This window comes from Salmo salar, chromosome 14 (assembly GCF_965601325.2).
Source record: "Salmo salar chromosome 14, fSalSal1, whole genome shotgun sequence".
NCBI classification, from domain to species: Eukaryota; Metazoa; Chordata; class Actinopteri; order Salmoniformes; family Salmonidae; genus Salmo; species Salmo salar.
Genome location: NC_138304.1, coordinates 92,339,439 through 92,364,060, shown reverse-complemented (window position 1 = coordinate 92,364,060; position 24,622 = coordinate 92,339,439). Strand labels below are relative to the sequence as shown.

Below are 24,622 nucleotides of genomic sequence, written 5' to 3'. Positions count from 1 at the left end.
CCTTTCGGTTACTGGCCCAACACTCTAACCACTAGGCTACCTGCTGCCCCATATGGTGCAAAGAGTTATTTTTGTGCCATTAATATCAAGCAAAACTTCTGAAGTCGAGAACAAAATTCTTAGTATTGCAAACAAAAATAATGATATTGAAAGCAAAATATGAACCCATAAGTATTGATAGCAAAACAAAAAATTGCAAGGAAATCATTTCAAAATGCGAGAACAAATGAATTGTAAATGGATGCAAAAAAGTAATATCTTTTTTTATGACAGCGTGATTAAATAAAACGCCTCCCTCGTTCCTGCAATTTTCCCTCTCTTTGGCTGTTACCCTGGCCTATGCTTTGGCTGCCTTTTTTCCAGCAACATACTGTAGCACCCTGCATCCCACTGGGTCGGTCCTGATCGGTCCCTGGATGGGAGACCAGATGAAGCTGGACGTGGTGAAAAAGAAACAAAAAAAAGAAACTTGTGGGAAGAAAAAAAATTAAGTAAAAAAAAATAAAAAAATCACGAGGGGAAAAAACATGAAAAATGCACATGAAACTTCACACGTGTCCGAAAATCACGTGTCTGATGTGGAAATGTAAAAAAATCTATACATTCATGTGATTTGTTCATGTGTTTTTTTGTAAGGGCACATACTTTTTCATGTAACTCAGTGGCGTAGCTCTGTCCATTGTGACAGGTAACAGAGAAAATCACCAAAGAACTGGATTCTTGAGAATGTTAATACCATAGAGATAAAACTAAATTGTTGTTGTTTTTCTCTGGGGTTAATAGTACATAACAAACTAACTTATATTACAACGCATATTTTTCCTCTATGCTTAATATTACATACCACCTAACCCATAGTCATATTCTCGTGAGTTTTTTTATACAGTATTACTGTAACATTCCCTAGAAAACAAAAGTTTTGCTTACTCAAATGAAAACAGTGTTTATCTAACGATACTCTTAAAAGTTTCTTATGTAGTACTGGTGTTAACATTCACAAGAAAACGTGTTCTGCTAACTCACTCTGATGTAAACAATACTGATCAAGAAAGGCAGGGCAGGTGAAGTTCACTTGAGTTCCATGAAGTAATGTGGGCCTACTTTGCATTGGCACACTGATGACACCCTGATCCCTACACAATGCACCCTATAGGGCTCTGGTCAGATGTAGTGGGCCATTTGAGACTCAGTCATAGTGTTCATATCATACCTCTCCTGCGTCGTAGATCCACAAACGGCCCTCTGAGTCACCCACGGCAACCTCCTTGCCCCCCGACCCCCAGCGCACCCTGTTTAGGGCGGAGGCTCCCTCGATGGTCACACTGGCTGTGGGGACCTGGGGCTCACAGGGTTACACCAGTCAATCCATCCATCCAATTTGATCCACATAGTACATTACAGTTATACAAACATAGTTATTCCTAAAGGTACAGCCTGAACTGCCAGAGAGCAAGGCGATAGCGGCAAGGAAAGACTCAGTAGTACTATTTCAGGTTTCACTCATAGCTGTAACAGTATAATGACATTGCCACCAGCAGATTGCTACATGTTTAGCACATTCTCACAGCCAGACTGGGGTCTTCATCCAGTAAACCTACGTCTGCTTCAGCTCCATGTGAAATAACAATATGAAACTTTTAATGAGCCACATAAATCTTCATAAAGCCCATTAAGACAATACCCACCACAGCCTGTGGGCCGCAGCCTGCTCAGGACTAATCAACACAGATGATCCCAAATGGAACCCTATTCCTTACATAGGGCACTACCTTTGCCATGGGCCATAGGGTTCCATTTGTGGTTCCATGTGTAGGACACAGGGTTCCATTTGGGGCGCAGCCCCAGAGTAATAGCCCAATCCCAGATCAGTTTGTGCATTAGCTATTGCAGTCCGGCCAAAGGGGTTGGCTAAAGCAGAATCAGATCTGGGACCAGTCTATATATGATTATGTCTGCTATCAGGGCCTGCTGAAGCACTATTGCATATGACAGACAGGATTAGTTTATGACACATGTCGTCGTTGGAGACAGAAGCCTCGGCATCACGTCGGCTAATACGACAGCTTCCCCGCGCTAGAGCAGGGCTAACCACAGACTGGCTGCTATTAGACTGACTGGAAGCTTCCACCAGACTCGCTGCTTAAATTGGCTGTGTGTTTGTGAAGGGGAAATGAGAACCAGGCCGCCCTCCACCACTAGGCTAATGTCATTATGATGGCTGCGTGTTTTTAATATGTCCATAACAATGGAGGACTGTTGCCATTAGCAACAATGTGAACTCTTATCTCAGATTGTATGTGTGTGTGTGTGTGTGTGTATGTGTGTGTGTGTGTGTGTGTGTGTGTGTGTGTGTGTGTGTGTGTGTGTGTGTGTGTGTGTGTGAGAGAGAGAGAGAAATAGGGAGCGAGAGTGAGTCTCTGTGTGTGTGTGGGTGTGTGTGTGTGGGTGTGTGTGTGTGTGTGTGTGTGTGTGTGTGTGTGTGTGTGTGTGTGTGTGAGAGAGAGAGAGAGAGAGAGAAAGAGAGAGTGTGTGTGTCTCCAAATGTTTCTCATCAATCCATCCTTAACGAAGTGTTCCTCCAGACTACACTGAAGAGCCTGCTGTTGCTGAAGGACTGAAGGAACAGCTACAGACAGCTCAATCTCTCCCCTCCCCAGTCACCTGTCCCTGTTAGAGGATGGGATAAAGGGTCTCTGTTCATTAGACCTGAGTTCAAATAGTTTTGGAAATCTTTAGCTGGCTGTGCTTGATTGAAGCAAATGGAACCAATGGTATAGTTCCAAAAGTGCAAGGCACAAATGTCACAGCTCCTATCAAAGAGCTGGGTCAGAGGTAAAAAATGGGAGAGAGGAATGGTGGAGATAGGGAGCGAGAGACCAGATTTATAATTAGAGAGGAGGGTCTGTGGACACGGTATCCGTGGAAACGCCGAAAAGAGGGAGCGGTTGCCCCTTTCATCTCTACTTTGACCTGAGCCATGAAAGGGAGACCTCCGTGCCCCCCGCGCCCCTCCTCGCCCCTCCTCGCCCCTCGGTAACTCAACGTAGACAGAGGGCCAATGTCTCTGGGGGAGAAGGGCGGTGTTTTGGTTATTCCACCTTAAGATGGTTTAGTTTGTTGTGACAAGACAGTACTGGAGGGAGCTGTCCAACTAAGGCTGTGAATCAATTTCTGACCAGCATCCCATTGACATACCGACTAGCCAAAATCAAAAACTTAACCTTACCTTAACTCTAACCTTAACCCCCTAAACCTAACCTAATTTGAACCAATTTTGAAATGCAACATTGGTTTTCTGATCAGGCACGTTCCCTTTCTACCTATGGGTGTGGTAGCCTAGATGTTAGACTGTGGGTGTATTCAACAATGCTACATAGTGATTGAAGACTTGCCAAACAAGGCGGGGCAAAGACCAAGGACTGGGCTATCTAGAAAAGCAGCATACTGGCACCAAGAGGTTAGGGGTGGAGTAGCTTTCTCTGTAACCTAGCATACCTTTACCCTGACAACACATGCCATAAAAAACATATTTTTTGTTGTGATCAATTACTATGGCTGTGCCCCAAATGGCTCTCTTCTCACTATGGGCATTAAAAGTAGTGCATTATAGTGTACATTATAGTGCATTATAGTGTCCTAATATTGAGTTGCACCACCTTTTGCCCTCAGAATAGCCACAATTTGTCAGGCCATGGACTACAAGGTGGTGAAAGCGTTCCACAGGGATGCTGGCCCATGTTGACTCCAATACTTCCCACAGTTGTGTCAAGTTGACTGGATGTCCTTTGGGTGGTGGACCATTCTGGATACACATGGGAAACTGTTGAGTGTGAAAAACCCAGCAGTGTTGCATTTCTTGAGACAAACTGGTGCACCTGGCACCTACTACCATACCCCGTTCAAAGGCACTTAAATCTATTGCCTTGCCCATTGAATGGCACATATACACAATCCATGTCTTAATTGTCTCAAGGCTTAAAAATCCTTCTTTAACCTGTCTCCTCCCCTTCATCTACACTGATTGAAGTGGATTTAACAAGTGACATCAATAAGGGATCATAGTTTCCACCTGGATTCACTTGGTCAGTCTATTTCATGGAAAGAGCTAATGTTTTGTATACTCAGTGTTTTGGGAATAGGGTGCCATTTGGGATGTAACCATGAGAGAAGCCATCCAGGGTCAAGTGACAAATCCAGGGTCGACTATCAAACTAATGTTTAGATCTAAAAGATGTATTTCTATCTTCTGCATGGGACTGAAAAAGAGTGGTCTGTGGGCTGCTGGGACAGGGTTTGGACATGTTTGGAGTGGAGGAGAGCATTATGGGATAGTTGTAGGAGTGTTAGATGATGGTTGTGGGAGTGTTTGGGTACTGGTGTGACATGGTTGAGTGGGGAGGGGAGGAGAAGGGAGCGTTAGGGGATGGTTATGGGAGCGTTGATGGGGAATTTGGTTTGAGGGATTGGTAGAGGGAACCTAGGTGGAGGGGTTTGGAGAAGGGAGCGTTAGGGGATGGTTGTGGGAGCATTGATGGGGCGTTTGATGGGAGCGGAGTGAGGAGATGTCACCGGTCTGATTTAGGGAGAACTTGTGGGGAAGGGATCGCCCACACTGAGAGAGGGCTGCTGGTGGCTGTGTGGTTTGGCTCCACTACAACATGAGAGGCTCTGGGGACAAACACACACACAGAAACACAGACGAATACACACATACAAACAAGCACCCCCCCCCCACACACACACACACACACACACACACAGAAACACAGACAAATACACACACACAAACAAGCACACACACACACACAAACAAGCACACACACACAAACAAGCACACACAAACAAGCACACACAAACAAGCACACACACACACACAAACAAGCACACACACACACACACAGACAAAAATCACACACACACAGACACACATACAGATACACACACAAAACAAGCACACCCACACACACATGAGGACATGCACACATGCCAGAACAATACAGTGACAGAGCATGAGACATGTTTCTCTTTCTCTGTCTCTGTCTAACACAAACCGACGCACACACACACACCACACACACACACACACACACACACACACACACACACACACACACACACACACACACACACAGTCACCTCTGTGTCATTGTTGAGGTTCCATAGATCCAGACGGCCCATCCCGTCCACGGCGGCAAATAGAGCTGGGTGCACAGGGGACCACATGACATCATAGACGTAGTCAGCGTTGTCCTCAAAGGAGTAGAGGGGTTTATTGTGCTGAAACACACAGAGAGAGATGGGTTAGTGAGTCAGAATAGTGTCTCCCGACCCCCCCCCCTCAGCCTCCAGTATTTATGCTGCAATAGTTTATGTGTCAGGGGATTAGGGTTAGTCTGTTATATCTGGAGTATTTCTCCTGTCTTATCCGGTGTCCTGTGTGAATTTTAGTATGCTCTCTCTAATTCTCTCTCTGCCTCTCCCTCCCCTCCGGAGGACTTGAGCCCTAGGACCATGCCTCAGGACTACCTGGCTTGATGACTCCTTGCTGTCCCCAGTCCACCTGGTCGTGCTGCTGCTCCAGTTTCAACTGTTCTGCCTGCGACTAGGGAACCCTGACCTGTTCACCAGACGTGCTACCTTGTCCCGGACCTGCTGTTTTCGACTCTCTGTCTCTCTACCGCACCCGCTGTCTCTAACTCTAAATGCTCGGCTATGAAAAGCCAACTAACATTTACTCATGAGGTGCTGACCTGTTGCACCCTCTACAACCAGTGTGATTATTATTATTATTTGACCATGCTGGTCATCTATGAACGTTTGAACATCTTGGCCATGTTCTGTTATAACCTCCACCTGACACAGCAAGAAGAGGACTGGTCACCCCTCATAGCCTGGTTCCTCTCTAGGTTTCTTCCTAGGCTCCTGCCTTTCTAGGGAGTTTTTCCTAGCCACCGTGCTTCTACACCTGCATTGCTTGCTTTTTGGGGTTTTAGGCTGGGTTTCTGTATAGCACTTTGTGACATCTGCTGATGTAAAAAGGGCTTTATAAATACATTTGATTGATTTGATTGAAAAGGAGGTAGAGCGAGAAAGAGAGAGAGAGAGAGGGAGGCAGAGAGAGAAAGAGAGAGAGAGGGCAAGACAGAAAAAGGAGGAACTGCAAAGAGAAAGAGAGAGATAGAGACTGTAAAGGGAGACTGCAGAATGAGAGAGAACAAGAGGGAGGCAGAGAGAGGGAGGCAGAGAGTAAGCGAAAGAGAGAGAGAAAGAGAGGGAGGGATAGAGAGGGGAGGGGGGGCAGAGAGAGAGGGAGGCAGAGAGAGAGAGAAAGAGAAAGAGAGATGGGGCAGACAGAGAGAGAGGGAGGCAGAGAGAGAGAGAGAGAGAGGGAGGCAGAGAGAGAGAGAGGGAGGCAGAGAGAGAGAGGCAGAGAGAGGGGGGCAGAGAGAGGGAGAGGGAGGCAGAGAGAGAGAGAGGGAGGGAGGCAGAGAGAGAGAGGCAGAGAGAGGGGGGGCAGAGAGAGAGAGGGGGAGGCAGAGAAAGGGGGAACAGAGGGAAGGAGGTAGAGAGAGAGAGAAAGAGGGATAGAGATAGAAGGAGAAAAAGGGAGGCAGCAGACAGTCTGGCCCCACTGCAGCCTTGGGGTCTGTCTGGGAAAGGCATAATTAAAAAGCTTTGCACATTCACACAGTGTCATAAAAAACAGAAGACATGAAAGTCTCCCTCTCCAAAGCTGTACTGTAACTTAGTGGAACAGCTGTCTGAGGGGAAGAATGAAAGAACAAACAGAGGGAGAGAGAGTGGGAAGAGAGAGAGAGACAGGAGGAAAGACAGAGACAGAGGTAAGGGGGCATAAAAGGGAGGGAGCAGAGAGAAAGAAGAGACAGACAGCGAGAGACCGAAAGGGAGAGAAAGAGGGAGAGAGAGATGGAGAATGCCCCTCCCATCCATCCCCTCCTCCTCCCACGCCTGACAGAGAGAATTCCAGAGGGTTGCTAAATGCATTCTGGACAGGTAGGGAGTAGGAAAGAGTCAGGTAGGGAGTGGGAGTCAGGTAGGCTGAGACAGGTTGGGGGGGGGAGTCAGGTAGAATGAGACAGGTAGAGAGTGGGAGTCAGGTAGTCTGAGACTGGTAGGGAGTGGGAGTCAGGTAGGCTAGGCTGAGACAGGTAGGGTGCGGGAGTCAGGTAGGCTAGGCTGAGACTGGTAGGGAGTGGGAGTCAGGTAGTCTGAGACAGGTAGGGAGTGGGAGACAGGTAGGCTAGGCTGAGACAGGTAGGGAGTGGGAGTCAGGTAGGATAGGCTGAGACAGGTAGAGAGTGGGAGTCAGGTAGGCTAGGCTGAGACAGGTAGGGAGTGGGAGTCAGGTAGGCTAGGCTGAGACAGGTTGGGAGTGGGAGTCAGGTGGGCTAGGCTGAGACAGGTAGAGAGTGGGAGTCAGGTAGGCTAGGCTGAGACAGGTAGGGAGTGGGAGTCAGGTAGGCTAGGCTGAGACAGGTTGGGAGTGGGAGTCAGGTAGGCTAGGCTGAGACAGGTTGGGAGTGGGAGTCAGGTGGGCTAGGCTGAGACAGGTAGAGAGTGGGAGTCAGGTAGGCTAGGCTGAGACAGGTAGGGAGTGGGAGTCAGGTAGGCTAGGCTGAGACAGGTAGGGAGTGGGAGTCAGGTAGGCTAGTCTGAGACAGGTAGGGTGTGGGAGTCAGGTAGGCTAGGCTGAGACAGGTAGGGAGTGGGAGTCAGGTAGGCTAGGCTGAGACAGGTAGGGTGTGGGAGTCAGGTAGGCTAGGCTGAGACAGGTAGAGAGTGGGAGTCAGGTAGGCTAGGCTGAGACAGGTAGGGTGTGGGAGTCAGGTAGGCTAGGCTGAGACAGGTAGAGAGTGGGAGTCAGGAAGTCTGAGACAGGTTGGGAGTGGGAATCAGGTAGGCTAGGCTGAGACAGGTAGGGAGTGGGAGTCAGGTAGGCTAGGCTGAGACAGGTAGGGTGTGGGAGTCAGGTAGGCTAGGCTGAGACAGGTAAGGAGTGGGAGTCAGGTGGGCTAGGCTGAGACAAGTAGGGAGTGGGAGTCAGGTAGTCTGAGACAGGTAGGGTGTGGGAGTCAGGTAGGCTAGGCTGAGACAGGGAGGGAGTGGGAGTCAGGTAGGCTAGGCTGAGACAGGTAGGGTGTGGGAGTCAGGTAGGCTAGGCTGAGACTGGTAGGGAGTGGGAGTCAGGTAGTCTGAGACAGGTAGGGAGTGGGAGTCAGGTAGGCTAGGCTGAGACAGGTAGGGAGTGGGAGTCAGGTAGGCTAGGCTGAGACAGGTAGAGAGTGGGAGTCAGGTAGGCTAGGCTGAGACAGGTAGGGAGTGGGAGTCAGGTAGGCTAGGCTGAGACAGGTTGGGAGTGGGAGTCAGGTGGGCTAGGCTGAGACAGGTAGAGAGTGGGAGTCAGGTAGGCTAGGCTGAGACAGGTAGGGAGTGGTAGTCAGGTAGGCTAGGCTGAGACAGGTTGGGAGTGGGAGTCAGGTAGGCTAGGCTGAGACAGGTTGGGAGTGGGAGTCAGGTGGGCTAGGCTGAGACAGGTAGAGAGTGGGAGTCAGGTAGGCTAGGCTGAGACAGGTAGGGAGTGGGAGTCAGGTAGGCTAGGCTGAGACAGGTAGGGAGTGGGAGTCAGGTAGGCTAGTCTGAGACAGGTAGGGTGTGGGAGTCAGGTAGGCTAGGCTGAGACAGGTAGGGGGTGGGAGTCAGGTAGGCTAGGCTGAGACAGGTAGGGTGTGGGAGTCAGGTAGGCTAGGCTGAGACAGGTAGGGAGTGGGAGTCAGGTAGGCTAGGCTGAGACAGGTAGGGTGTGGGAGTCAGGTAGGCTAGGCTGAGACAGGTAAGGAGTGGGAGTCAGGTGGGCTAGGCTGAGACAGGTAGGGAGTGGGAGTCAGGTAGTCTGAGACAGGTAGGGTGTGGGAGTCAGGTAGGCTAGGCTGAGACAGGTAGGGAGTGGGAGTCAGGTAGAATAGGCTGAGACAGGTAAGGAGTGGGAGTCAGGTGGGCTAGGCTGAGACTGGTAGGGTGTGGGAGTCAGGTAGACTAGGCTGAGACAGGTAGGGAGTGGGATTCAGGTAGGCTAGGCTGAGACAGGTAGGGAGTGGGAGTCAGGTAGGCTGAGACAGGTAGGGTGTGGGAGTCAGGTAGGCTAGGCTGAGACAGGTAAGGAGTGGGAGTCAGGTAGGCTAGGCTGAGACAGGTAGGGTGTGGGAGTCAGGTAGGCTAGGCTGAGACAGGTAGGGAGTGGGAGTCAGGTAGGCTAGGCTGAGACAGGTAGGGTGTGGGAGTCAGGTAGGCTAGGCTGAGACAGGTAGGGTGTGGGAGTCAGGTAGTCTGAGACAGGTAGGGTGTGGGAGTCAGGTAGGCTAGGCTGAGACAGGTAAGGAGTGGGAGTCAGGTGGGCTAGGCTGAGACAGGTAGGGAGTGGGAGTCAGGTAGTCTGAGACAGGTAGGGTGTGGGAGTCAGGTAGGCTAGGCTGAGACAGGTAAGGAGTGGGAGTCAGGTAGGCTAGGCTGAGACAGGTAGGGTGTGGGAGTCAGGTAGGCTAGGCTGAGACAGGTTGGGAGTGGGAGTCAGGTAGGCTAGGCTGAGACAGGTAGGGAGTGGGAGTCAGGTAGGCTGAGACAGGTAGGGTGTGGGAGTCAGGTAGGCTAGGCTGAGACAGGTAGGGAGTGGGAGTCAGGTAGGCTGAGACTGGTAGGGAGTGGGAGTCAGGTAGGCTAGGCTGAGACAGGTTGGGAGTGGGAGTCAGGTAGGCTAGGCTGAGACAGGTAGGGAGTGGGAGTCAGGTAGGCTGAGACTGGTAGGGTGTGGGAGTCAGGTAGGCTAGGCTGAGACAGGTAGGGAGTGGGAGTCAGGTAGGCTGAGACTGGTAGGGAGTGGGAGTCAGGTAGGCTAGGCTGAGACAGGTTGGGAGTGGGAGTCAGGTAGGCTAGGCTGAGACAGGTAGGGTGTGGGAGTCAGGTAGGCTAGGCTGAGACAGGTAGGGAGTGGGAGTCAGGTAGGCTGAGACAGGTAGGGAGTGGGAGTCAGGTAGGCTAGGCTGAGACAGGTAGGGAGTGGGAGTCAGGTAGTCTGAGACAGGTAGGGTGTGGGAGTCAGGTAGGCTAGGCTGAGACAGGTAGGGAGTGGGAGTCAGGTAGTCTGAGACAGGTAGGGATTGGGAGTCAGGTAGGCTAGGCTGAGACAGGTAGGGTGTGGGAGTCAGGTAGGCTAGGCTGAGACAGGTTGGGAGTGGGAGTCAGGTGGGCTAGGCTGAGACAGGTAGATTGTGGGAGTCAGGTAGGCTAGGCTGAGACAGGTAGGGAGTGGGAGTCAGGTAGGCTAGGCTGAGACAGGTAGGGTGTGGGAGTCAGGTAGGCTAGGCTGAGACAGGTAGAGAGTGGGAGTCAGGTAGGCTAGGCTGAGACAGGTAGGGAGTGGGAGTCAGGTAGGCTAGGCTGAGACAGGTAGGGAGTGGGAGTCAGGTAGGCTAGGCTGAGACAGGTAGGGTGTGGGAGTCAGGTAGTCTGAGACAGGTAGGGAGTGGGAGTCAGGTAGGCTAGGCTGAGACAGGTAGGGAGTGGGAGTCAGGTAGGCTAGGCTGAGACAGGTAGGGAGTGGGAGTCAGGTAGGCTAGGCTGAGACAGGTAGAGAGTGGGAGTCAGGTAGGCTAGGCTGAGACAGGTAGGGTGTGGGAGTCAGGTAGGCTAGGCTGAGACAGGTAGGGTGTGGGAGTCAGGTAGGCTAGGCTGAGACAGGTAGGGTGTGGGAGTCAGGTAGGCTAGGCTGAGACAGGTAGGGAGTGGGAGTCAGGTAGGCTAGGCTGAGACAGGTAGGGAGTGGGAGTCAGGTAGGCTAGGCTGAGACAGGTAGGGTGTGGGAGTCAGGTAGGCTAGGCTGAGACAGGTTGGGAGTGGGAGTCAGGTAGGCTAGGCTGAGACAGGTAGGGAGTGGGAGTCATGTAGGCTAGGCTGAGACAGGTAGAGAGTGGGAGTCAGGTAGGCTAGGCTGAGACAGGTAGGGTGTGGGAGTCAGGTAGTCTGAGACAGGTAGGGAGTGGGAGTCAGGTAGGCTAGGCTGAGACAGGTAGGGAGTGGGAGTCAGGTAGGCTAGGCTGAGACAGGTAGAGAGTGGGAGTCAGGTAGGCTAGGCTGAGACAGGTAGGGTGTGGGAGTCAGGTAGGCTAGGCTGAGACAGGTAGGGTGTGGGAGTCAGGTAGGCTAGGCTGAGACAGGTAGGGTGTGGGAGTCAGGTAGGCTAGGCTGAGACAGGTAGGGTGTGGGAGTCAGGTAGGCTAGGCTGAGACAGGTAGAGAGTGGGAGTCAGGTAGGCTAGGCTGAGACAGGTAGAGAGTGGGAGTCAGGTAGGCTAGGCTGAGACAGGTAGGGAGTGGGAGTCAGGTAGGCTAGGCTGAGACAGGTAGGGAGTGGGAGTCAGGTAGGCTAGGCTGAGACAGGTAGGGAGTGGGAGTCAGGTAGTCTGAGACAGGTAGGGAGTGGGAGTCAGGTAGGCTATGCTGAGACAGGTAGGGAGTGGGAGTCAGGTAGGCTAGGCTGAGACAGGTAGGGAGTGGGAGTCAGGTAGGCTAGGCTGAGACAGGTAGGGAGTGGGAGTCAGGTAGTCTGAGACAGGTAGGGAGTGGGAGTCAGGTAGGCTATGCTGAGACAGGTAGGGAGTGGGAGTCAGGTAGGCTAGGCTGAGACAGGTAGGGAGTGGGAGTCAGGTAGGCTAGGCTGAGACAGGTAGAGAGTGGGAGTCAGGTAGGCTAGGCTGAGACAGGTAGGGTGTGGGAGTCAGGTAGGCTAGGCTGAGACAGGTAGGGTGTGGGAGTCAGGTAGGCTAGGCTGAGACAGGTAGGGTGTGGGAGTCAGGTAGGCTAGGCTGAGACAGGTAGGGAGTGGGAGTCAGGTAGGCTAGGCTGAGACAGGTAGGGAGTGGGAGTCAGGTAGGCTAGGCTGAGACAGGTAGGGTGTGGGAGTCAGGTAGGCTAGGCTGAGACAGGTAGGGAGTGGGAGTCAGGTAGGCTAGGCTGAGACAGGTAGGGAGTGGGAGTCAGGTGGGCTAGGCTGAGACAGGTAGGGTGTGGGAGTCAGGTAGGCTAGGCTGAGACAGGTTGGGAGTGGGAGTCAGGTAGGCTAGGCTGAGACAGGTAGGGTGTGGGAGTCAGGTAGGCTAGGCTGAGACAGGTAGGGAGTGGGAGTCAGGTAGGCTAGGCTGAGACAGGTAGGGTGTGGGAGTCAGGTAGGCTAGGCTGAGACAGGTAGGGAGTGGGAGTCAGGTAGGCTAGGCTGAGACAGGTAGGGAGTGGGAGTCAGGTAGGCTAGGCTGAGACAGGTAGGGTGTGGGAGTCAGGTAGGCTAGGCTGAGACAGGTTGGGAGTGGGAGTCAGGTAGGCTAGGCTGAGACAGGTAGGGAGTGGGAGTCAGGTAGGCTAGGCTGAGACAGGTAGGGAGTGGGAGTCAGGTAGGCTAGGCTGAGACAGGTAGGGAGTGGGAGTCAGGTAGTCTGAGACAGGTAGGGAGTGGGAGTCAGGTAGGCTAGGCTGAGACAGGTAGGGAGTGGGAGTCAGGTAGGCTAGGCTGAGACAGGTAGGGAGTGGGAGTCAGGTAGGCTAGGCTGAGACAGGTAGAGAGTGGGAGTCAGGTAGGCTAGGCTGAGACAGGTAGGGTGTGGGAGTCAGGTAGGCTAGGCTGAGACAGGTAGGGTGTGGGAGTCAGGTAGGCTAGGCTGAGACAGGTAGGGTGTGGGAGTCAGGTAGGCTAGGCTGAGACAGGTAGGGAGTGGGAGTCAGGTAGGCTAGGCTGAGACAGGTAGGGAGTGGGAGTCAGGTAGGCTAGGCTGAGACAGGTAGGGTGTGGGAGTCAGGTAGGCTAGGCTGAGACAGGTAGGGAGTGGGAGTCAGGTAGGCTAGGCTGAGACAGGTAGGGGATGGGAGTCAGGTGGGCTAGGCTGAGACAGGTAGGGTGTGGGAGTCAGGTAGGCTAGGCTGAGACAGGTTGGGAGTGGGAGTCAGGTAGGCTAGGCTGAGACCGGTAGGGTGTGGGAGTCAGGTAGGCTAGGCTGAGACAGGTAGGGAGTGGGAGTCAGGTAGGCTAGGCTGAGACAGGTAGGGTGTGGGAGTCAGGTAGGCTAGGCTGAGACAGGTAGGGAGTGGGAGTCACGGAGGGCTAGGCTGAGACAGGTAGGGTGTGGGAGTCAGGTAGGCTAGGCTGAGACAGGTAGGGAGTGGGAGTCAGGTAGGCTAGGCTGAGACAGGTAGGGTGTGGGAGTCAGGCTGAGACATAAAGACAGACCGCTTGGGAGGAATGTGCTCTCTCTCCCCTCCTCCCATCCCTTTCTCGTCTCACCTCTCCCCTCTCCACTCCCTGCTCTTCTCCTCTCTCCTTCCCCAGCCCCTCCCCTCTCCCAAGGGAAGGGACAGGAATGCACACACACCTGACCACAGCAACCTAGTACTAATCTCTCTCTCTTTCTCTTCTATTTTCTGAGACATTTGGCAGTCCCTGATATTTGCGGGCAAAAAGGTTTGATTTTGCTGCAGCAATTCTGACATTTGCTGTAGATTCCAAACTGGAGTTCCAACAAAGATAATCCAGGCCTGTAGATTCCAAACTGTAGATTCCAAACTGGAGATTCCAAACTGTAGATTCCAAACTGTAGTTCAACTGTAGATTCCAAACTGGAGTTCCAACAAAGATAATCCAGGCCTGTAGATTCCAAACCGTAGATTCCAAACTGTAGATTCCAAACTGTAGATTCCAAACCGTAGATTCCAAACTGGAGATTCCAAACTGGAGTTGGATATGTGAGCAGAGTTGAGCGGTCGGGAAAATCCTGCTCATCACTCATGGAGTGGTGCTTGTTCCACATCCTTTCCAACCCCTTGGCTAAAAACAGCTCTGCGCTCACAGGAAAAAAAACTGCCGCTCGGAATTCTCTCCATTCATTAAAAATCCACATTTTACCAACACTCTACCTGGACCTACCATTTGGTTATGAAGTATTGAAACCAAACCATATGTTAGAGTGAAAAGTATTTTAATAAACATAAAAAGGTGAATGTAACAACACTCATCATGACGTATTAAACAGCATATAAACACTCTAATAGGTCAGGAGCCAGACAGGGAGCCTAAGAAGGAATGACAATGAATTATTTAAGCTATATTATTTCAATTATTTTAAGGGTATAGCCTACAAAGAAAAACGTTGTGAAGCATTTGTGAGTGCAACACAGTAGGCTGGTAGGGACATTAACCTCAGCATTGAGTTGCATTAATGTAAGGGCTGTCGTCGGGAGAAGACCAAGGTGCAGCAGAGGATGTGTTCATCATTAGAATTTTAATAGAACAACGTGAACACTATACAAGAAAACTGACAGCCAAAACAGTCCTGTCAGGTGCAAACACTAACAGAAACAATTACCCACAAAACCCAAAGGAAAAACATGCTCCTTATGTGTGACTCCCAATCAGCAACAACGAGCTTCAGCTGTGCCTGATTGGGAGCCACACACGGCCCAAAACAAAGAAATACAAAAACATAGAAAAAGGAACATAGAACGCCCACCCAATGTAACACCCTGGCCTAACCAAAATAAAGAACAAAAACCCCTCTCTATGGCCAGGGCGTTACAATTAAATCATCATAGTCTATACATTGAGCATATAGGCTGTGACTTACTTATAATTAAAAACAAATTAAATGAAAAATGCCATATTAGGCTTGTTCTACAGCAGAGTATGTGAGCGGAGTGTGCCCAATTTGACTGCAGCTCGGAACGAGATTCCCAAAGGCTGGAGTGTTGGCCTTCTCGTCTAGTGTGCTGCTATAGCCCCGTGCTTTAGCTACTGTCATGGAGTTCACTAAATCTTTTCATAAAGAAACTGATAAAACACACAGGTGCTAAATCAAGGTGATTTACAAAGATGAGGACCAAAACCAAGAGAGGGAGTGTGGTGATGTAATGTCCACAACTAAAGAAATCTGAAAAGACACGTATCCTGAAAGCATGGTGGTGTACTTACTACGTGCAAATGCTAACAGAAATGAACGAGGTGGGCAGCTAAAAATAAAACCAAAACTATGCATCCCTGCCCAGCCTGGCAAGAGTGGCACAAAGGGTGTTTAGCATCCCCAGTGGCTATGCAAGCTCAGAGAGGATATTCTGCGCTGCTGACCTGCTCTAAAGACACCATCACATGAGCCTGAAGCCACAGACTCTGGCCAAACTCATGTTTCTAAAAATAAATTCAAAGGCAAACTGGAGTTCCAACAGAGAGAATCCTGGTCTGTAGATTCCAAACTGGAGTTCCAACAGAGAGAATCCTGGTCTGTAGATTCCAAACTGGAGTTCCAACAGAGAGAATCCTGGTCTGTAGATTCCAAACTGGAGTTCCAACAGAGAGAATCCTGGTCTGTAGATTCCAAACTGGAGTTCCAACAGAGAGAATCCTGGTCTGTAGATTCCAAACTGGAGTTCCAACAGAGAGAATCCTGGTCTGTAGATTCCAAACTGGAGTTCCAACAGAGAGAATCCTGGTCTGTAGATTCCAAACTGGAGTTCCAACAGAGAGAATCCTGGTCTGTAGATTCCAAACTGGAGTTCCAACAGAGAGAATCCTGGGCCCAGATTCACAAAACACTCCTTACACAAAAACTTAAGAAGCTTCTTAAGAAAAAAAGAAGAATTTAAGAAGTTAATAAGATAGTTTGTAAGTGCAATTCCTCAACAATATTTTAAGATTTAATGATTATCTTACGAATTTCTCAAATATCTTCTTACAAATCTTCTTAAGATGTTTGTTGCTGGGCAACCGATTTAGCTAGCTATCTAGCTTGCAATGGCAATCCCGTTAGCATATTTCTTACTGAGATTACTGTTCTAAAACATGTATTTGGGATTAAAATGATCAATTCTGAAATTTACAGATGACGTTTGTGAGTGAATAAAACATGTTCAATTGCTTCCATGAGCTTCTTCTCTCACTGCCCTGAGTTTAAGACAAGGGTTTAGCTATCTTGGAATTAACAACATTTCCACTAACTTTATTTTCAAGAATCCTGGCCTGTAGATTCCAAATTGGAGTTTAAACAGAGAGAATCCTGGCCTGTAGATTCCAAACTGGAGTTTAAACAGAGAGAATCCTGGCCTGTAGATTCCAAACTGGAGTTTGAACAGAGAGAATCCTGGTCTGTAGGTTCCAAACTGGAGTTTAAACAGGGAGAATCCTGGCCTGTAGATTCCAAACTGGAGTTTAAACAGAGAGAATCCTGGTCTGTAGATTCCAAACTGGAGTTTAAACAGAGAGAATCCTGGCCTGTAGATTCCAAACTGGAGTTTAAACAGGGCTGTAGATTCCAAACTGGAGTTTAAACAGAGAGAATCCTGGCCTGTAGATTCCAAACTGGAGTTTAAACAGAGAGAATCCTGGGCTGTAGATTCCAAACTGGAGTTTAAACAGAGAGAATCCTGGTCTGTAGATTCCAAACTGGAGTTTAAACAGGGAGAATCCTGGTCTGTATATTCCAAACTGGAGTTTAAACAGAGAGAATCCAGGCCTGTAGGTTCCAAACTGGAGTTCCAATAGTGAGAATCCTGGCCTGTAGATTCCAAACTGGAGTTTGAACAGAGAGAATCCTGGCCTGTAGATTCCAAACTGGAGTTTGAACAGGGAGAATCCTGGTCTGTAGATTCCAAACTGGAGTTTGAACAGAGATCATCCTGGTCTGTAGATTCCAAACTAAACTTCCAACGGAGAATCCTGGTCTGTAGATTCCAAACTAAAGTTCCAACAGAGAATCCTGGTCTGTAGATTCCAAACTGGAGTTTAAACAGAGAGAATCCTGGTTTGTAGATTCCAAACTAAAGTTCCAATGGAGAATCCTGGTCGGTAGATTCCAAACTGGAGTTTAAACAGAGAGAATCCTGGCCTGTAGATTCCAAACTAAAGTTCCAACGGAGAATCCTGGTCTGTAGATTCCAAACTGGAGTTTAAACAGAGAGAATCCTGGTCTGTAGATTCCAAACTAAAGTTCCAATGGAGAATCCTGGTCTGTAGATTCCAAACTGGAGTTTAAACAGAGAGAATCCTGGTCTGTAGATTCCAAACTGGAGTTTAAACAGAGAGAATCCAGGCCTGTAGGTTCCAAACTGGAGTTCCAATAGTGAGAATCCTGGTCTGTAGATTCCAAACTAAAGTTCCAATGGAGAATCCTGGTCTGTAGATTCCAAACTGGAGTTTAAACAGAGAGAATCCTGGTCTGTAGATTCCAAACTGGAGTTTAAACAGAGAGAATCCAGGCCTGTAGGTTCCAAACTGGAGTTCCAATAGTGAGAATCCTGGCCTGTAGATTCCAAACTGGAGTTTGAACAGAGAGAATCCTGGCCTGTAGATTCCAAACTGGAGTTTGAACAGGGAGAATCCTGGTCTGTAGATTCCAAACTGGAGTTTGAACAGAGATCATCCTGGTCTGTAGATTCCAAACTAAACTTCCAACGGAGAATCCTGGCCTGTAGATTCCAAACTAAAGTTCCAACGGAGAATCCTGGTCTGTAGATTCCAAACTGGAGTTTAAACAGAGAGAATCCTGGTCTGTAGATTCCAAACTAAAGTTCCAATGGAGAATCCTGGTCTGTAGATTCCAAACTGGAGTTTAAACAGAGAGAATCCTGGTCTGTAGATTCCAAACTGGAGTTTAAACAGAGAGAATCCAGGCCTGTAGGTTCCAAACTGGAGTTCCAATAGTGAGAATCCTGGCCTGTAGATTCCAAACTGGAGTTTGAACAGAGAGAATCCTGGCCTGTAGATTCCAAACTGGAGTTTGAACAGGGAGAATCCTGGTCTGTAGATTCCAAACTGGAGTTTGAACAGGGAGAATCCTGGTCTGTAGATTCCAAACTGGAGTTTGAACAGAGATCATCCTGGTCTGTAGATTCCAAACTAAACTTCCAACGGAGAATCCTGGTCTGTAGATTCCAAACTAAAGTTCCAACAGAGAATCCTGGTCGGTAGATTCCAAACTGGAGTTTAAACAGAGAGAATCCTGGCCCGTAGATTCCAAACTAAAGTTCCAACGGAGAATCCTGGCCTGTAGATTCCAAACTAAAGTTCCAACGGAGAATCCTGGCCTGTAGATTCCAAACTAAAGTTCCAACGGAGAATCCTGGTCTGTAGATTCCAAACTGGAGTTTAAACAGAGAGAATCCTGGTCTGTAGATTCCAAACTAAAGTTCCAATGGAGAATCCTGGTCTGTAGATTCCAAACTGGAGTTTAAACAGAGAGAATCCTGGTCTGTAGATTCCAAACTGGAGTTTAAACAGAGAGAATCCAGGCCTGTAGGTTCCAAACTGGAGTTCCAATAGTGAGAATCCTGGCCTGTAGATTCCAAACTGGAGTTTGAACAGAGAGAATCCTGGCCTGTAGATTCCAAACTGGAGTTTGAACAGGGAGAATCCTGGTCTGTAGATTCCAAACTGGAGTTTGAACAGGGAGAATCCTGGTCTGTAGATTCCAAACTGGAGTTTGAACAGAGATCATCCTGGTCTGTAGATTCCAAACTAAACTTCCAACGGAGAATCCTGGTCTGTAGATTCCAAACTAAAGTTCCAACAGAGAATCCTGGTCTGTAGATTCCAAACTGGAGTTTAAACAGAGAGAATCCTGGTTTGTAGATTCCAAACTAAAGTTCCAATGGAGAATCCTGGTCGGTAGATTCCAAACTGGAGTTTAAACAGAGAGAATCCTGGCCTGTAGATTCCAAACTAAAGTTCCAACGGAGAATCCTGGCCTGTAGATTCCAAACTAAAGTTCCAACGGAGAATCCTGGTCTGTAGATTCCAAACTGGAGTTTAAACAGAGAGAATCCTGGTCTGTAGATTCCAAACTAAAGTTCCAATGGAGAATCCTGGTCTGTAGATTCCAAACTGGAGTTTAAACAGAGAGAATCCTGGTCTGTAGATTCCAGACTGGAGTTTAAACAGAGAGAATCCTGGTCTGTAGATTCCAGACTGGAGTTTAAACAGAGAGAATCCTGGCCTGTATATTCCAAACTGGAGTTTAAACAGAGAGAATCCTGGCCTGTATATTCCAAACTGGAGGTTGAACAGAGAGAATCCTTGTCTGCCTTTACTCCAGTTGTTCCATTCATTCAGTCTCCAACAAACATATTAAATGACACCCTATTCCCGATTTAGTGCACTACTTTTAACCACAGCTATATATAGGGAAGATGGTTCCATTTGCTGGGAAACAGAAGGGGCAGAAAAGTTATTATGAAGTACTTTATGAATGTGATCTGGCTAAGGACATCAGGTCAATTCAGGCCAAGTAGTGGAATGAAGATCTTATGATGAGTAGGCTTCCTTCATTCACACAATCAAGCCAGAGAGACACTTATTATAATAATGATCAATCAGCTGAACTGTGACTTAGCGTGAATGAGCACAGCTATTTCATAAATTCGAGGATAAAAATCACCATGGTCTCCTATCAGACATTAGCTGTGTCCGAAATGGCACCCTATTCCTTAGTCTAGAGCACTATATAGGGAATATAATGCCCATATTGCTTACTACTAGTACACTATAGGGTGCTATTTCAGACACAGAAACTGTTTTCTAAGGTCATAACTAGGCCGAAACAGTTAAGTTATGCGCCCTCAGTCTCTAGACGTCTCCCTGTCAACATCAGAGTCAAGCAGCTCACAACCCATATGGTTTCAGAACCACAATATTTGCGCCGCTGAGTGTAAAAACACATTCAGAGTATTGCATTCTGGCCTTTTGAACTCTCTGTGGAGAGAGCTGTGTCGTTTGATGGCGTTGATTGGCAAGGCGAAGGTAAACCTCTATGGTAACCTTAGGTAAGCAAAGGTTAGCCAGCTGTGCCCACAACCACACACATGCACGCACACACACCTTAAAAAAAAGGCAGGTGCCATTTTAAAGTGGCCTTTTATTGTCCCCAGCACAAGGGATGCTCACTAACAGGGATGTAAAACCAATTTGTGCACACATTTTGAAATAAATAAGCTTTTTGTGCGTATGTAAAATTTCGGGGATCTTTTATTTCAGCTCATGGGACCAACATTTTACATGTTGCGTTTATATTTTTGTTCAGTGGAGTGGTGTTTTATGATGGGGTCTTTATTTCTTCTCTTTTCTCCTCTCTTCCTCTTCTCTTTTCTCCTCTTCTTCTCATCTCTCCTCTCTTCTCCTATTCTCTTTTCTTCTTCTCTTCTCTCCCTTTCTTCTTTCTCTTCTTCTCTTTTCTTCTTCTCTTCTCTCCACTTCTTATCTTCTTATCTTCTCTCCATTTCTTATCTTATTTCCACTTCTTATCTTCTCTCTTCTTCTTCTTATCTTCTCTCCTCTTCTTCTCTTCTCCTATTCTCTTCTCTCCTCTTTTTCTCTTCTCTTCTCTCCTCTTCTTCTCTTCTCTAATCTTCTCCTATTGTCTTCTCTCCTCTTCTTCTCTTCACTCTTCTTCTCTTCTCTCCTATTTTCTCCTCTTCTCTTTTCCTCTTCTCTCTTTTTCTCCTCTTCTTCTCTTCTCTCCTCTTCTTCTCTTCTCTTCTTCTCTCCTCTTCACTTTCCTCTTATTCTGTTCTCTTCACCTCTTCTCCTCTCTTCTTCTCTCTTCTCATCTCTTCACCTCTTCTCTCCTCTTCACCTCTTCTGTTCCCTTCTCTTCTTCCTAATTTAACTTTAACTCTCCCTCTTTTTTCAATAGCTTTCTCACTTTTTTCTCTCTCTCTCCATCCCGACTATATACTGTATGTTACCCAGTCCATCTCTCTCTCTATTCCATCACGTCTTTACTATTTCCCTCTCTCTTTATCCGTCCCTCCATCCCTCACCCTTCCTTCCTTCCTTCCTTCCTTCCTTCCTTCCTTCCTTCCTTCCTTCCTTCCTTCCTTCCTTCCTTCCTTCCTTCCTTCCTTCCTTCCTTCCTTCCTTCCTTCCTTCCTTCCTTCCTTCCTTCCTTCCTTCCTTCCTTCCATCCTTCGCTCCGTCCATCCATAGTCCACTCCAGTCCAGTCGGCTCACTGCCACAGACACATAACCTCCCTCCCTCTTCCCTCTGTCCCTCCCTCCTAACGTATCTATGTATTTATTTAGCTCCTCTTTTTGACTCAGTGAACAAATTCAAAAAGTAAGCCTATTTGACTCACGAAGACTGTCTGTGACACTGACAGTCTCTCTGTGTCTGTTGCAATCCTCTACTCAGTCAGGGCATGTAGGTAATACCTAGTTTAGACACAAACAGGTCCCTCTACCTTGGTGCTCCACAGTTTGACAGTCCAGTCAAACGACGAGGTGACGAAGAGATGGGAGAAGTCTACGGGGCCGACAGCGTTGTGACAGCTGAGGCCCGTCACTGGCCCCTGGTGGCCCTCAAACATCTCACAGATCCCCGCCTTGCTGCAAAGGAGCACGGGAGAGAGAGAGACACAGAGAGAGAGAGAAACAGAGAGAGAGAAAGACAGAGAGAGAAAGAGACACAGAGAGAGAAAGAGATAGAGAGACAAAGATAGAGAGAGAGGAATAGAGACAGAGAGAGAGATAGAGAGAGACAGAGAGAGATAGAGAGACAGAGAGAGAGAAAGAGATAGAGAGAGAGACAGCGAGAGAGAGAGACAGAGAGAGAAAGAGATAGAGATACAAAGATAGAGAGAGAGGAATAGAGACAGAGAGAGAGAGAGAGATAGATAGAGAGACAGAGAGAGAGAGACAGAGAGATAGAGAGAGACAGAGAGAGATAGAGAGACAGAGAGAGAGAAAGAGATACAGAGAGAGACAGAGAGAGAGGAATAGAGATAGAGAGAGAGACAGAGAGAGAGCGTGTCAGAGAGAACCGAGGACACTATATGGGGGAACTAGGTCCTAACAGCATGTTCAACAGTTAACAGGAGCTTCTAGCTGAGATATGCTGCATCAAAATACGAAGCTTATAGTGTGTGTGTACACATCTGTCTGTAACTATACATGGCTTCACTTGCTGATTGTGGTCGTATATCAATCACTGAAAGTATAGGTGTCAGTGTGTCTCAGTGTCTACCTGTGTGAGTGTGCGTGTGTGTGTTGGTGTGTGCGTTTGTGTGTCTCAGTGTGTGTGTGTGTGTGTGTGTTCCTCTAACCTGCCGTGTCTGGATGCAGTGTACACGGTTCCCTCCTCACTCCCCACCACATAATTATTCACGTCTCCAGTGGGGAACGCCATGCCTGTCACAGCCACCGCTTTAGACTTGTTGTACACCAGCTCCATGCTCTCCTACAACACACAGACACACACACACACACACACACACACACACACACACACACACACACACACACACACACACACACACACACACACACACACACACACACACACACACACACACACAGACACACACACAGAGTTAAACGTTTTAACCTCATGTTAAGGTTGTGCTGACCTAGTTATAGTGAGTATGTAACATATGTCACATAGACATACTGCAGTTATATAGCATACATTGTGTTTGATAGGGCTTTGTCATGGTATTAGCTACACTGTTTGATAGGGCTTTGTCATGGTATTAGCTACACTGTTTGATAGGGCTTTGTCATGGTATTAGCTACACTGTTTGATAGGTCTTTGTCATGGTATTAGCTACACTGTTTGATAGGGTTTTGTCATGGTATTAGCTACACTGTTTGATAGGGCTTTGTCATGGTATTAGCTACACTGTTTGATAGGGCTTTGTCATGGTATTAGCTACACTGTTTGATAGGGCTTTGTCATGGTATTAGCTACACTGTTTGATAGGGCTTTGTCATGGTATTAGCTACACTGTTTGATAGGTCTTTGTCATGGTATTAGCTACACTGTTTGATAGGGCTTTGTCATGGTATTAGCTACACTGTTTGATAGGGCTTTGTCATGGTATTAGCTACACTGTTTGATAGGGCTTTGTCATGGTATTAGCTACACTGTTTGATAGGGCTTTGTCATGGTATTAGCTACACTGTTTATATGAGTCAGTTATAGTACCAATCTCTTTAATGACAATATTCCCTATGTCATATGTGATTATCTAATCTATTGCAGACTCTGAATCAGTTTGAAGAGATGGGCCTTAATGATACAGATCATTATTGACTGATGTCGGATCAGCTCTTACCTGTGGCTGAGAGAGCATGTCAAGACTCCAGGAGCACATCCTGCCATCTGTGGACACGGTGATCAGGTTGTTGGCGTTCTGTGTTCCCACCACGTTCACACAGTACACCGGGTGCTACAGACACAGGAAGGACAGACAGTACAGACGCAGGAAGGACAGACAGTACAGAAACAGGAAGTACAGACAGTACAGACACAGGAAGTGCAGACACAGCAGGGACAGACACAGGAAGGACAGACACAAAGTACTGACACAGGAGAGACAGACACAGGAAATAAAAACGCAGGAAGTACAGACAGTAGAGACACAGGAAATAAAAACACAGGAAGTACAGGCACAGGAAGGACAGACACAGGAAGGATATACACAGGAAATAAAAACACAGGAAGTACAGGCACAGGAAGGATAGACACAGGAAGGACGTACAAAGGAAATAAAAACATGGGAAGTACAGACACAGGAAGTACATACAGTACAGACACAGGGAGTACAGACACAGGAGGGACAGACACACGCAGTACAGACAGCACCGACAGAGGAAGACAGACACAGGAAGTAAAGACACAGAAAGGGAATGGCAATGAAAAAACACACTATTCCAATTCAGTTATTTAATTTGGATCTACATCATAGTGTTGTTGTTTAAATAGCTCTACATGTGAATAAGGCAGTATACTTTATATTATTTCACACACATTTCAATATCTTATGAAAGTTATCAGCAGGTATAACCTGAATATGCACAAACATGTAAAATATTGTCTTCCTGCAACACTGAGATGACAGAAAGCTCTTATTGAGTGAAGAGATATCAATGTGCAACAGCCCCTTACTCCAACTTAGCATCGGCATCCAGCGCTGTGCAAATACAATGTGTTGTGTGAAACCATTATCTCATTATTGACCTCAAATTGTTTTGTTTTTTCACCCACAAAGGCCCTTTTCAGAGAGCAGGCGGGCCTAGACATACAATAAGCCCCCCACCACTACCAATAAACGTTATTGGCTGCCTTGGGTGGTATTCACAATGTGTTATGGCTCAATGGGTTTGTTGGGGTGAATAGATTGAGGTTAAGAAGGTAGTTACAGTAGATAACATACAGGACACAGGATAGGATATATATATTTTTTTATTTAACCTTTATTTAACTAGGCAAGTCAGTTAAGGACAAATTCTTATTTACAATGACGGCCTACACCGGCCAAACCCAGAAGATGCTGGGCCAATTGTTTGCCGCCCTATGGGACTCCCAATCACGGCCGGATGGGATACAGCCTGGATTCGAACCAGGGACTGTAGTGACGCCTCTTGCACTGAGATGCAGTGCCTTAGACCACTGCGCCACTCGGGAGCCATATAGAAGGGATCATCAACTAGACTCAGCCGCAGGACAATTTTTTATTGAGGGGATGTTCAGGGGACCGGAACATAATTACAAATCATTGGTAGATTGCAAATTGACCACAAGAAGCCC

The 24,622-nt window shown here is 47.9% G+C and overlaps 1 protein-coding gene across 5 annotated transcripts in view; it reads right to left on the bottom strand.

The window, feature by feature from the left end:
• The window catches only part of LOC100380667 (cytoplasmic dynein 1 intermediate chain 1), a 127,549-nt gene that overhangs the window by 10,081 nt on the left and 92,846 nt on the right, over positions 1-24,622 (bottom strand). For all 5 annotated transcript variants that reach the window (XM_082961272.1, XM_014142838.1, XM_014142843.1 and 2 more), the window contains 5 exons: positions 23,148-23,261; positions 22,137-22,270; positions 21,276-21,420; positions 5,137-5,277; positions 1,211-1,336 (listed from right to left, as the gene is read on the bottom strand). In XM_082961272.1, the coding sequence (XP_082817398.1) occupies positions 1,211-1,336; positions 5,137-5,277; positions 21,276-21,420; positions 22,137-22,270; positions 23,148-23,261 (660 nt within the window). The remainder of the gene's footprint in view (positions 1-1,210; positions 1,337-5,136; positions 5,278-21,275; positions 21,421-22,136; positions 22,271-23,147; positions 23,262-24,622) is intronic.